Source organism: Helicoverpa zea, chromosome 17, assembly GCF_022581195.2.
Source record: "Helicoverpa zea isolate HzStark_Cry1AcR chromosome 17, ilHelZeax1.1, whole genome shotgun sequence".
Classification (NCBI taxonomy): Eukaryota; Metazoa; Arthropoda; class Insecta; order Lepidoptera; family Noctuidae; genus Helicoverpa; species Helicoverpa zea.
The window spans coordinates 7,739,013-7,753,731 of NC_061468.1; the positions used below are offsets into that span (position 1 = coordinate 7,739,013).

General features: G+C 38.4%; 2 protein-coding genes across 9 annotated transcripts in view; one reads left to right on the forward strand and one right to left on the reverse strand.

Annotated features, from left to right (window-relative positions):
- The window catches only part of LOC124638035 (semaphorin-1A), a 317,825-nt gene that overhangs the window by 227,883 nt on the left and 75,223 nt on the right, over positions 1-14,719 (forward strand). The window lies entirely within an intron of this gene.
- On the reverse strand, positions 8,417-14,248 carry LOC124638036. 5 transcript variants are annotated; one of them, XR_006985321.1, is made up of 3 exons: positions 11,819-14,246; positions 10,707-10,814; positions 8,697-8,771 (listed from the first exon to the last, which is right to left on the reverse strand). XR_006985321.1 is itself a non-coding variant. In XM_047174827.1 (2 exons), exons 1-2 carry the CDS (start codon positions 13,753-13,755, stop codon positions 8,733-8,735), a joined length of 366 nt encoding a protein of 121 aa, XP_047030783.1. In that variant the 5' UTR covers positions 13,756-14,248; the 3' UTR covers positions 8,417-8,732. The 5 variants fall into 5 exon arrangements, 2 of the variants coding, with proteins under 2 accessions (XP_047030783.1, XP_047030784.1); XR_006985320.1 differs by lacking the exon at positions 8,697-8,771 and adding an exon at positions 8,874-8,973; XR_006985322.1 differs by lacking the exon at positions 8,697-8,771 and adding an exon at positions 8,910-8,973 and having other exon boundaries at positions 10,703-10,814.

Below are 14,719 nucleotides of genomic sequence, written 5' to 3' on the forward strand. Positions count from 1 at the left end.
TATTACAGTGACCTCTTGGACCCTTGAAATAGATGCTCCATCGACCTACAGTCGTAAACTAAGACAGGAAAGCTTATAGGAAAATGTACCTTAACGACTTGAAATAGGGTAGAAATTCATTTGTATTAAACTATTGGAAGGCAAAACCAATCGTTTTGCGTTGCGTTTTTGTATTATTATGGTATTTTATTGCGTAGTTGTGATAGTGGGTACGTGATGCAGGATCTACTCACGTACGGAATATTTTTTGTAAAGTTAATGACCTATTGAGTTCTCTATAGGTCTTCTTGATTGGTTTTACATAAGCTACATTTCATGTTAGCATCACTTTCAAACTTTTTGCACGATAGTTTGATAACATAGCTCCAAAATAATGAAGAAGAAAGTTACGAGAGTACCTAATTCAAGCAATATTCAATGAACTTTATACTATATTTTTATTGTATACCGGTAAAAATAATGCAAGAAGATTAAGACAATATCGCGACAAACAGATTACAAACACAGCCTAACACAAAGGATGCCACAAAAAGTAATTGTTCAAGTGAAAATAAACAAAAAACCATCGTATATTACAGCCAAATCTATTCTTGGCTGTAATTATGGCGAAAATAAAACGAGGGATAAGATAAGGAAAAGCCTTGTGGGACAATCCGAAAAACTTGTAATGATGCCGCTTGTATCAGCTTCAAGGAAAGAAATACGAAATGTTGTCCATTAGACGCACAAATGGCTATATTTTTGGTTGATACAATAGTCATTTCAATCGGTCATTTAAACACGCATTCCTTCCCATTGATATAAAATTGAAGAAGAAACAAAAAAATATTGATTACAATCCTATTCGATACAAACAAAACATGATATGAACCAGTCAAAGTCAGGGTTTTTTTTTCAATTAAAACATTAACTTATAGCTAGACAGAGCATTCTTACAATGGTCTTAAACCTACCTTACCTGCAGCAATTAAAAACCAACAATCTCACACACAACAGGCCTAACCAACACACAACTAAACACAGCACAATACAACAGCCCGTTCGGCCTAAAAGTAATAAATAAGACTTCAACCGCGCCGTATTTCAGAAGTCGCTCCCGACCGCGACAAAACATCTGCAAGTCTAATGCACCAACTTGCAGAGAGGCCATGCATTACAAATGCAAGCGAACAAGTCGCAGACGCATGCCATTATCGCTCGTCTGGATTATACTCGGCTAAAATTTCGCCTTTGTGCATAATAAATAAATAAGTACAGCAATAATGTTATTGGAGATGTTTTTGGTAAGTCATTTTGTGTGGTTTGTCTGTCTTTGGAAGTTATGTTGCCAATTTTGAGGAGAGCTACAAAATTTCATAATTCACAGCTGTTGCCGTAATCACATTCGTTATCCAAAAATCAGTTTTTCAAAACTAAATGAAGTCGAAAACTCGTGAGTAACGATTTTAATAAAACGGCCTTAAGTAATTAATCAACATTTTACAACATGCCTAGACTTTTTAGTGCTCAAACTTCTTTGACATTAAAAGTGACGAAAACAATATCGCAATATTAATGTCTGCCATTAATCTCACTCAAACACATAACTAGGGGCATCGTTAAAACTGAAATAACGCAGTTTTCTTACATCTTAGCTGATCCATATTGCCGTCTAGACGTCTACAAAGTATTGTCCAATTAAACGCCTCGTAAGAGATAATACAAGGGTATAACGTGCCTCACTAGGCGCTAAGGGTAGTTGCACACCACTGATGTACTATCGGTCACCAACATTTAGTCGGACGGTAATAGGGGTATGTTTTCAAGACGATGGCACACAATAACTAAGAAAAATGTTTGTTTAAGGTAATAAACCTTTGCAAAAAGAAAAGTTGAGGTAAGGACTCTACCGATTAAGGTCCTTTTCTTTTTAAAGGACAAAAAGATAATAGGACATCTCAAGAGAATGATTCAAATTGGACAAAAGTTATAGATAGAATCGGTAGCCGATAAAATTAGACCATGAAAAAGAATGCCTTCTGTCGCTCTGTAGCCTCCTTTAAAAAACTTTATCGTTCTGAATTAAAATGATTGATGGCCCTATTATGTTTCGTCTAGAAAATATTCTTTTGTAATAACCCAATTATACTTGTGGTGCGATTACGAAGTTTAAGTCAGATTTTGTTTGAGACAGTGGAAATTGTTTTACTATATTATGTAGTTTGATAGTACAAAAGAAGAGTCGATAATGACAGAGCTTAGAAACATCAGAGAATGGACAGGAATCTTGGATACGGTTAAACTGTTTCGCCTCTCTAAGGAACGCATGAAATATACAAAAATATGTGTCCATTACATAAAGGAGTGGCTTTCAGTTACTCACATACTACTGCCCAATATATCGCTTCACTTCCAACTTCAGGCCATAATAATTTTGGCAAATATTTCCTCTTCCAAACTTCAGTAGCAGTTACAAAACCGCCCGCAGCGCACTTTGTCCGGACACTGGCCACAAGTCGGACAAGGCACAGGGCCGGACAAGGCACGACTCAGACAAGGCACCAGACACTAGGCACTATGAGGCACTAGGAAATACGTGCATGCCTCGGGCGCTCTAACGCTTTGAGTGAAAACCCGTGTATGCCAAACTACTGTGATGCATAAATATGCCAGTTCTGTGATATAAAATGGATGGATATCCGATATCTTGCTATCAAGTTTATTTTTCCACTCTACACAGAAATAATAATGACACACGCAATATGAAACTACCAATCATTTTTAATGCGAAACAGAAATGAATCGTATCCTGTGATATGTTAACATTCCAACGAATCCCTTTTGGTCCTCATTAATTTTATAATTAATTTCGTATAATTATACTCTAGCAGCTAAAGTAAATATTTAATACATTTTGAAGACTGACAAAAACATTCTGCAACTCATGCTTGAGGTTTCGTGTTCATCAATTAAAATCTAGTACATTAAAACGATGGTATCATAACCATTACTCCAAACAAATTCTATTAATATTATAAAACGGGAATAACGAACCGCAGACAGAAATAAACGATGGAACACAAAATAATAATTGTGAAACTTCGCCGCCTAACTATGTAAATCAATTAGTCGGTTCGGAGGTCTTCAAAATAATTGGATCAAATGAAAAGCTCTCATTTCAATAAACAATCTATAGACACGAGTTTGGGTTGTCATTAAACAAGAGCTTGATCCGTGGTTTTTGATCTGAATAATGGCTTAGAAGGATTAGATGTAGACCGATCTAGTATATATACGATTCATTAGTATAAGCCATAGAACACCTCCGCTGGGAATTTTAAAACATTTATTGCTTTTCCCAGTATCTCTATAAGACCTAAACAACAGAAAAAATCACATCATCATTTAGGGATCGGTTATTGCGTCCGATAAGTGGCACTAAGCTCATAAAACATGGCTGTTAGAGGAGAATGGGGAATATAGACGCGGTATTATGCAAACATCGACGCTTGTACCGCGGCATGCAAATAGACTGCATTATGAACTAGAATAGTAGCCTATTGGAGTTGTGTTCGCTGATCGGAGAAATCTTGGTAATAGCAAAGAAAATGATGAACAGGATCAAAACATACTATAGGAGATACTTTGAAAAAGAGACCTCCCATTTTTATGTTTCTACAAAGTTCTTAAGAGTTTAATTTTTAAGGCTGCAGAATACGATGAATTTCTTTTCCAATATCGCTTAACTCATAATTAAGACGCTTTAAAAGACAATTCAGTGGTACCACGCATAGCGAGAACAGTATATACGTCTTGAAATTCAGACACATGAATGATAAATAACCCATCAATCTTGTTTAAGCCTGAGGCTTAATTCCCTCAGTATAATATCCTACAGGACTCGTACATACAGGATAAAGTACATAGTACATGCACACATAGTAGGTAGTATGTAGTGCTACTTAAAATGTATAACATACAAAATACTTTTTGGAAAATCATACACAAAAATTCCCCCTGCAAAAATATCAAAATTTTAAGAAAGAAACATACATAAAATCAATACCCCCTTCTGAAAAAAAACACTTTCTTCACACTAACATAATGTTGCTAAATCCAAATATTAGATATTCATTCTTGCCTACCATGGACCCCTTACCATGGGAAACCACAGATGCCTACATTAAAATATCTTCGGCTAAAAACGTTTCTTTGTAAGCCTATGTCTACCCGCGGCGTTCTCTGATAGTTTAAGTGCATTATCATTGTGAATTATAAGAATATGGATTCGGAGATGAATTGTCATGTTCCCTTTTTGTTATGTGGGTAAAAAGAATTGGAGCTTTCTTTTTGATGTATGATTCAAGTGTTTTGCCTTCAAAATATGGCTATGTAGAGTTTCAGTATGAAGTTGCTCTGGATTTGAGTACAAAATCCTAATCATCGTCTACTTCTTCTGTCATAGGTCTTCTTTCATTTCCGTCTATGGTCTTTCCATATTGGTACTTAGACTTAATACATTCTTGGTCTCAAGTGAGATTAAAATCTTGAATATTCTAGTAAAGGTACGACAATGTGATGATCAGTGAATTCAACTCCCTAACTTCTTAATCAAGACTTATCACGATGCAACTCCGAATGAAGTTTGACAACTATCTTATCTTATACTAAGTCTTAATATGGCCGACTTTACCTAATCTGTCTAGACCTATTATATAACTGCCTTATTATAAAACGTGGTCTTTAAAAAGTACCGGCTTTAATACTAGGTATAAACCACTGCCTCAAACAAAGTTAATGATCTAAACCTGGTACAAAACCCGGTAATTTTTAAAACCACTTTTTATAATAATTTGAAAAGACTTTAGATCCTCAAAGAATATGCTAGGTTCGCTACAACATTCAGAAAGCAATATTTGTGAACCAGTTACGAAGACAATGGCTTTCCAACGAAGATTGATAGGAACCGAGGGTCATCCATCAAGGGATAGTGCCAACATATAACCAACGGTGACTAAACAAACCGAAACCTCTTTCATTAGTACAAAAACTTCACAATAAAACACGATATTAATCACTTTTGGAAATTGGAGAACGACTTAATTGAATTTCAGGGCTTGTTCTAGCTAAGGTATTAGGTAGTCTGAGCCTTTCATCAAAATCTGTTCGATATTCCAACAATATAAGATTATAATCGGATTAGGATAAATTAAGCTAAATGAAATCCCAATTAATTGGCAATAGAGTTTAACTTTGAAGGACGATGTAACCTTTTTGGTACATTTTATTCTTGAGAAATGATGTCACTATAAAAAGTTCCAACAATAAAGGTGTCTATAATAGACAAGTTGCTGACTAAAGTTAACGGTCTTTACCGATACATATCTATATCTAAATTAACTGAACCTTGAATAAAATATAACGTACTTTCCCAAAAGATACATGTAAAAATTAAACCAATATTTACTGACCTCCATACCGCATTGACTTTAGCATCAACAGAGGTCAAATAAAAGTGGTCAGATGCTTATACCCTTTATGACCTAAGTTAAAATAACATAAAAAAATATTATAGAGGTCACATGTGTTGCCCTTCAGACGCCCATAATATCCTGTGGTCAGAAATAAATTGCGTTATGTAAACCGAAGCTCATTATGTAATAAATATTAGGACTTATAACTGACACTTGTGTTGTATTGAATGGGTATCGAATGTTCTAGAAAAGAATATGAATATTGGTCACTTAATTTATCATTGTCCAAGTTGTATTGTGCTGAAGAAAAAGTAGGGTTTCTATTTTCCTAACTTTTATCCTATTGTATCTACAGTTCATATAAATATTTACATATGTTTAACTTATCTTCTGAAGAGCACCTATTCAAAATTTTGCTCACAAATGTCACAAAATAGCGAGTTGCGATTTAAACACGATTTTCGTCTAGCAAGAAACTTCCATTAAGAAAGAAATAAGTTTCGCACTCCGAAATTAGATTTCAGAAACTAATTTAGCCACAAATGCATGAAGAATATTCTAGATATATTCAAACTGTTTGTTTGAATTAAACTTGAATTAGTTATTAAGTCTTGATTTTTCTTGACGGCATCGTAAAGTACGTGTTTATTGGATTAACTATTTTAGATGCTATCCAATCTTGTTTTTAGATTTCTATGTACCCAAGACTCTAAAATTGAAGTAAGTTGAAAATTAATACAATTCTTAGATATATATATTTTAATCCATATTGCATCAACATTTAAGGGACTGTTTATTTAATCTATTTTTAATGCATAGACATATTAGGTACATGTAAGTTAAACTGAGGACTAAACTTACCATTTCATTTAAACACACTACACTACATTGATACAACATACAGCTTGTTATCTTAAATTCTAGACCGCATAAATAAATTAACCAAAAGGTCCTTAACAAAACGACACAAAACTCAACAAAAACCATCCGAGATCAAACCCCCGATACGTCACCTTTCAATCAACGGACGAACGCAAACCTAACATTAAAAACACTACCTAGAATTTAGTACAAATTTCACGAACCCTATCAGATCCATCCGACACCCCCATTGATCGTGAAATAAAAAGGCAGTGTTCATAAGGGGCGAGACGCATTAGGCTGCGTTCAGACGGCAGACTACGTCGCCCGCGGGTTCTGCCGTAATCAACGGGGCTTTGTACCAAGAGATGGGAATTACAGATACGCAACGGCCCTAGGCTGTGCGGGCCCGTTGTGATTGCAGGCGAGTGCGCTCTTTATATTTATGTCCTGCCGCTGCATGCGAATAAAAGTTTATTGGATACCATTGTGGGAACATGTACAATTGGTAGTAGCAGTTGCGTCTGTTTTTACACTGTCATTTGAAAATATGAGGTGCTGTCGAAAACATAAGCCCCGCAATAACCTTACAAGTCTTTTTTTAATATTTTTGCGATCACAATCATATTGGCTTACGAACAAATCGATTTCTCACATCAATGCCTTAATGGAACTATTTTCTCATCAAAGACTGCTAATAAGACTCAAGGTTACCCAATAACTTGAACACGTAAGTCTCTCAGTCCAGTGACTGTGCGTACTAAACGAGGCATCTCACATATGTTTGAGCACGTTTGTTCGCACGCCTTTGCCGCCCACATCTACAGAGAGGCTTTTGTTCTTTCCATTAGGGCCGAATACTAACTGGGTCTGAACACACCCTTGTCCGAAACTTGCCTGGTGGACTCTCTGCGAAATTACTTCGAAGTCGAAGATGGACGCTGTAATGTCTATTATATTGACAGCGACGGTCGTTTGTCATCCAAAATGATGTTGAAATGCTTTGGATGACATTGTCTTTGCTGTTAAATATTGGCAGGCTTTTCTTGACTATTAGAAATGGTGTACATTTCAACTCTCATTTTCGAACTGTCAACTCATACCCAAAATCATGTGAAAATAATGCTGTGAATATGCACATATAACGTACCTACATAGATCCATACGGGAACCAAATTGTATAAAACTGTAACCACAGAACCATTCATAGCTATCACAATCGTAGATTTATTTTATTAGACTAATCTTCCAATAGTACACCTCCTCTCTTTATCGATACAACACAAACATTGATACGATCTACATCAAATAAGATACATACATAAAAACTATGCAATAGCTTAACATAGACTTTAGAGTCTCAAAATCTCACCTGAACAGAAAACTAATAGGTACACAGAACAAATATTCACTAAACATTCAATACACGTCGAGCCAAGTCTCATAAGTCGAAGGAAATTTTAGTTATTTATAGGATACATTGACACTTATTGGCATTGTCAAGTAAGAGGCGTGTTTACGAAGCCAGTGATGGATGGCGCGGCATCAGAGCCGAATCAATCTTCGTTCGTCGGGAACGTTATCAAACAGTTAAGTCGAAAGCCATACAATGTTTGGAAAGGACATTAAAAGTTCTTTTGTAATGCTGTCGTTACATGCTCAAGGTTATTTTAGGAAGGATATTAAATTAAACAAGGTTGTAATCGACATTTTAGTATCCACGTGTATCGTGACGGTTCGCAAAAATATATTTTATGTTTGCGCATAAAAACATAGTGGGACTGATGAAGATTTTAGTGTAAACACAGGTTGTGATTCAAGGGAAGGTTTCTTTTGATATCCTTTATGGAAAGATGGTAATGGATTTTTCCACGTTTTCTTTATGTAGTGTTTTTTCCGTCATTTAAGTGATGTCCTAGAAACTTGTTTATTGAATGGAATGTTTCATTAGCGAAATCAATAGACACAACAGTTATCGTAGTATATAATTTCTGTGTTAATAATGTGTGTATGACTCGGCGACATGGCTACTAGTGATCGCGACGATAGCTCAGTGATGTGTTGTATTAGATGATGATTCGGATGGTAAATTAAACTTGGTGGACTGTATAAAATGGTATAATAAAATAAGGGACTGTTACAATATGTTACAATATTAACGCGACGGAAAATACGAAGTGCGTAAGCGCAGCCGTGCTCGAAGCGGTGCAACAGCTGACTGATGTGAAGGGCGCGCGGGGCAGCCGGCGCTCGTCGCTCGTGCAGTCGCCGGTGGCTCCACCCGGCGCGATGGTATTGAGTATGTGACTCAACATCCTCCCCCCGTTGAAGAGTCTTCAACAGCGACAGGTAGAGGGCAGATGGTGTTAAAGGCGCGCCGTATGACACCCTTTCGTGTATGGATGTCGGCGACCCTTGCTATGCCGTCTCTGCCAGGAAGCACCCGAGTGATGCGCCCTAGAAGCCAGAGTAAAGGCGGTAAGCTTTTGTCTTTGATGACGACGAGTGTTCCTTCCTTCAGCTCTCCCGATGACCGATGCCATTTCGTTCTCTGTTGCAGCCACACTATGTATTCCTGAGAGAAACGATCCCAAAAATGCTGCTTCAGACATTCGACGCGTCGAAACCGTTGCAGATTGGAGATGTTGGTGTTCTCGATCTGTGGATGAGGCAACATAACGAGTGAGCGTCCAATCAGGAAATGTGCTGGAGTTAACGGAGTAAGGTCTAAAGGGTCGTTGGAGAGTGGAGTTAAGGGCCTGGAGTTCAGGATGGCCTCCAATTGAATAAGACATGTTGCCATCTCTTCGAAGGTTAAATTAGTTAAACCTAGAACTCTCCTAAGGTGGTGTTTTGTAGATTTAACTGCGGACTCCCATAATCCGCCAAAGTGAGGAGTGTACGCAGGTATAAATGAGAAGTTAATGCCTGGATCAATTAAGTTTAGGTTCATGTCCTGTGAAAGTAAGTTAGCCAACTCATTGAAAGCCCCAACAAACGTTGTACCGTTGTCGGAGAAGATGTTACGTGGTTTCCCCCTGCGAGCAATAAACCGGTTTAAGGCAGCTAGGAAAGCCTCTTTTGTAAGGTCCGACACTAGTTCGAGGTGTACGGCTCTGGTAGCTAGACACACAAAAACACAGATGAAACATTTAATGAGCCTACACCCTCGTCCCTTACGGTCAGCTATCATGACAGGTCCAGCATAGTCGACGCCTGAATCCAAGAACGGAAACTCTAGGTGCAAGCGTTGCTCTGGAAGGTTTCCCATCATGGGCTGGATAGTGCTTGCCTTGATTCTACAGCATCTCACGCATTGATGTGTGACCTTTTTAGCCAAGTTCTTGCCCCCAATAGGGTAGAAGTGTTGACGTATCGTGGCAAGTAAGAGCTGAGGTCCTGGATGTAACAAACGTAAGTGGAACATATTAAACAACAACTTGCAAACAACATTAGAGCTGGACAACAAGATGGGATGCTTGACATTGTAGTCATAAAATGAGTTATGCAACCTGCCTCCGACACGAACTACATTACAGTTAGCGTCAAAGAATGGAGACAAGGAAAGCAGTTTGTTTTTAGCAGGTAGTTCTTTGCCTGCTGAGAGCAAATTGTACTCTTCAGGGAATGAGTCCTGCTGAGATAAGCGGCAAAGAATATGTAAAGAAGTGGTTAACTCTGAAGAAGTAAGTGCACCGTACGCTGATGCCTGTTTTCTGCATTTTTTACAAAATCGTAACACATATGCAATCATGCGTTGTAATTTATTAAGATTTGACGAATATTTAGGAAATAAAGAATTAATAAGATTTTCTGTTGAATTAATAGTGTCGATATGGTATGTTGAAATTGTTTCAGGAAGATTTAAGTCCAGATTATTTGATGTTGGAAATTTGGGCCAACAAGATGTACCTTCAAGAAGATATTGAGGTCCTGACCACCACAACGATGACGACACTAGTTTGTCCGCTCTGAGTCCACGTGAAGCGAGGTCTGCGGGGTTTGAAAGTGAAGGAACGTAGAGCCATGGCCTTCCCGCAGTAGCTTCCTGTATCTCAGTAACTCTATGTCGAACAAAGGTCTTTAGCTGTGTTGGTGATGCAGACAGCCAGCCTAACACAATGGTAGAGTCGCACCAGAAGTATACCTCGTTAAACTCCAATGTTAGTGATTGACGGACCTTAAGGTAGAGACGTGATCCCAATAATGCTGCACAGAGTTCGAGGCGGGGAATGGTCGTAGATTTAACTGGGGCAACCTTGCTTTTGGCTGTGAGAAGATGGACGTGAACCTTGCCGTTATTGAGTTCACTGCGTACATATATACACACGCCGTATGCCTTTTCCGAGGCATCAGTAAAGACATGCAACTGTAATGATACTACTGACTCACAAGTGACCCAGCGGGGTATGTTCAGTTCATTCAGACGAGGAAGGGTGTGTAGGAAGTCACTCCAAACATGCTGAATCTCTTCAGGAACGGGTTCATCCCAAGAGCAACCTGTAAGCCACAAATTCTGCATTAGAATCTTAGCCTCTACTATGCAGGGAACAACTAAGCCGATCGGGTCAAATATTTGGGAAATTGTGGACAAAATCTGACGTTTCGTAGTACTATTACTGGGAGTCACGCTAATAGAAAAAGAAAATGTGTCCGTAGAGCACCTCCAGTGTAGACCTAGAGTCTTCGACGTTTCATTTTCACTAAGAGTGACGAAATCTGAACCGACTCTATCCTCACAGATGGCCTTTAGTACATCAGGTGAATTGGATTGCCATTTACGTAAGTTATACTTACCAGACTTAAGGACTTCAATAACATGTCGACACTTGTCTATCGTTTCCTTAATAGATGAGTTTCCAGAAAGGTAATCGTCAACATAGAAGTCATGCTCTATGGTAGAGCGCGTTGATGGATCATCACACTCTCGAGCAAGCTGCATGAGACATCTAGTTGCTAGGAATGGGGCAGAAGCAGTGCCATACGTCACTGTATTTAGAGTGTAGGTTTTTAAGGGATGTGTCGGTTCTGCTCTCCATAATATCTTTTGTAGAGGTTTATGAATGTCGTTTACGATAGTAACTCTATACATCTTCTCGATGTCTGCTCTTACGACTATCATATGTTGGCGAAACCTCAGCAATATGGATAGAAGGTCATCTTGAAGAGTAGACCCAACCATTTGAATGTCATTAAAAGACTTACCTGATGTAGTACGAGCTGAAGCATCAAAGACAACTCTAAGCTTGGTTGTAGACTTTGACTCGTTCAATACTCCATGATGAGGCAAGTAATTAGAGTAAGAAGACGTAATGTTAAGGTGACTGTTATATTCAGACATATGGCCTAACTCTATATACTCGGTCATGAAGCTGACATAAAGTTGTTTTAAGTAAGCGTCTTTGGCCAGACGACGTTCAAGTGAAAGAAAGCGACGCTTGGCCATTGAATATGAGTCACCTAACACGTCAGGCGATTCTTTAAGAGGAATTGTAACAACAAACCGTCCATCCGCATCGCGATAGGTGGTCTCTACGAAAATGTCTTCGCAGGATCGCTCCTCGCATGTCTGTTTGTGTTGTGGATGTACTGAATCCAGCTCCCAAAAACGATTCAAACCCAGCCGTAAATCGTCTGTAAGAGTAAGAAAAGAAGTGTGAGGAAATGAATGATTAGGCTGCTGTACAACGCCTGTTACTATCCAGCCTAATTTTGAGTCTACTAAGGTAGGCATGTTTTTCCCTAGCGGAATGCGATTCATGCCTATGATACCCCAAAATACTTCCGCTCCGACAAGGATGTCGATGGAAGACGGAGTATAAAAGTTAGGGTCGGCAAGAACTATATTGCTAGGTAAACAAATGTTATCTGTATGAATAAAAGTATTAGGTACAGAAGAAGAAACTTGTGATATGACATAGCAATCCAACTCTATCTCAAACTCACTATGGCCTGCCTTAATTAAAATTATACAGCCACGTGAGCATATCGAAGACTGGTCATTTATGCCTTTTACATTAGATGTAATGGGATAAGAATGGATACGTAGCTTGCGGCAGAAGTCTTCAGTTACGAAGTTCGCAGTGCTTCCGTTGTCCAACAACAGTCTGGCATCATGGAGGTTGCCTTCAGCGTCGGACACCTTCACGACCGCTGTGGACAGTAATACAACCTTTGCAGTATTTAGGTGATTCGCAGAAAGAACTATGTTTTGTGTGCGAGGAGATTCTTTATCAGTGTGCAGCAAAGTATTATGTTTTTCAGGACAATATTTACAATGACTCAACTTGCATGTTTGTGCGTGATGACCTGGTCGAAGACAATTGAGACAAACTTTTGAAGCGTGAGCTTTCTTGATCCTATCCTGAACAGGTAAAGCTCTAAATTGATCGCACTGAAAAATGAAGTGCTTTTCCTTACACATGGGACAAGATAATAGTTTTAAGTTTGAAGAATCGCATGTTAATGCAAAAGATTTTGACCTATGATAACTGTCAGCAGTGCCTTCAGACCTAGATTTTAAAGGTCTAGACTCTTCTAGTGTCTCCAATAAGTCAGCTCTATTGCTGATGAAATTAATGAAAATGTCTAACGTTGGAGGGTCAGACAACGAATTCCTGTGCTCTTCCCATTCACGATTCGTCACCTGATCAAGCCTACTGGTCATGATGTAGATAATGAGAGTGTCCCAATACTGTACAGGCTGACCAAGAGTGGACAAAGCTCTTAAATTTTTGTTAACTGTATCAACTAAATGACGTAATGCCTTACTTGATTCTCTGCTGATGCTGTTTACATTAAAAATGGCTTGAACATGATTATTAACAAGCAGTCTCTTATTGTCATACCTTGAGCAGAGCAACTTCCAAGCGGCGTCATAATTATCTGACCTAAAGTCTAAATTGTCAATAATGAGAGAGGCACTGCCTTTTAAAGAAGCACGAAGATAATGCAGTTTGTTTATTTTGTCTATGCTCTCATTATTATGTATGATGGAAATAAATGTGTCCCTAAATTCTAGCCAGTCATGATAGCTGCCAGAAAACTTAGGTAAATCAATTTTGGGTAGACGAACTGATGTGTGTTTGTGTGTGTGAGAAGTACCAGATACAACCTCAGACGCGGAATCCGCCGACAACTCCCGGCGAGCGTTGCCGACCAGCTGACGCGCAGAAGCAAGCAGCGCGTAGTACAAGTTCTCGAATTCCTCGCGTTCCGCATATTGCTCACTGGGTTCCTCCACTGCTTCTTCCAGGCTGATCTGTAACGTGTCATATTTCTCATATGAATTTTCGAACGCAATTAACCGTTGTTCAAGTTCAATGAGCTGAGTCTCACTTAACTTTTCGCAAGACTTGACTACATTTAAATAATTTGTGAACTGCGTAAGCTTAGCCTTAAGCGCAGCTCGCTTTTTAATAAGCGTTTTAATGTCAGACATATTTAGTTACTATTTAATAAAGCTACAACAGTAATCTAACTTCTATTTAAATGCCTGATGAAAATTTTAAACAAAGATTCAAAGCGAGATTTGCTATTAAAATATGTCCAGGCGCTTAACTGTCGCAAAGAGCCTATTAAAAAAGTAAAGGCAATATGTTGCTTAATGCAAAAAGCCTAGCAAAAAAGTAGTAGCAATACGCTGCGGAAATAATTATTTGACTAAATTGCAGAGGCGTGTTTTGCTATGAAAATTTTTCAAGGAGCTTAAATGTGCATTAAATTGCTTTGTCACTCTAAACACAAATTGACATGTTAAAACACAGTAAAAATAATTTAAATTGCATAAATGATAAATGTAAATGAATACAATGAACACTAAAGGTGATCCAAACTAAGCACTAATGAGATATGGAATGATGACGCAAGATGTAACAGTCTAAATTCAATGCGGGTGGAAGAAAAAAAAAAAAATTGTTTTGAAAGATGATTTGCACTAATTCTAATGCGAAGAAAGTAAAGCAATATGGGAATGAAATTAAGGAAGTATGATTACTATGATAATAATTAATATGAAAATGTGAATAAGGAATAATAAATTGGAACGATCTCACGGTTTTGTTGACGCAAACCACTTATGTTGATTGTGACGAGGAGATTCTTCACGTTTCTCGATGCACGACGACAATCTTGAGAAGTAATTTGCAAACGCTGAGTTGATGCAGTCCCAATTATTGTTCGTCCGTTGACTTGACGTCGGCTAAGACGGTTTAAATGAAACCGTGCCGGTAATCTCAATGTACCAAAATGCGAACGAATATGTAGCACCACACACGATGAATTATGCGATGCTGGCACGATGTATGAAGACCCTCAAGACCCTCGCTCGACGACCTCCTTTTGCGCCGCCCGTTGGTGGAACTTGATAAAGACGGCTGCCGTAGCCGTATCGACGTTCACGAAGA

Bases quoted from the DNA above. Each gene is read 5' to 3' on its own strand.
- LOC124638036 (XM_047174827.1), bottom strand. From the start codon at position 13,755: ATGTCTGACATTAAAACGCTTATTAAAAAGCGAGCTGCGCTTAAGGCT. The intron at 8,772-13,428 runs GTTGTATCTGGT...TCTGGCTTCTAG, and splicing joins CGGCGGATTCCGCGTCTGAG to GGCGCATCACTCGGGTGCTT.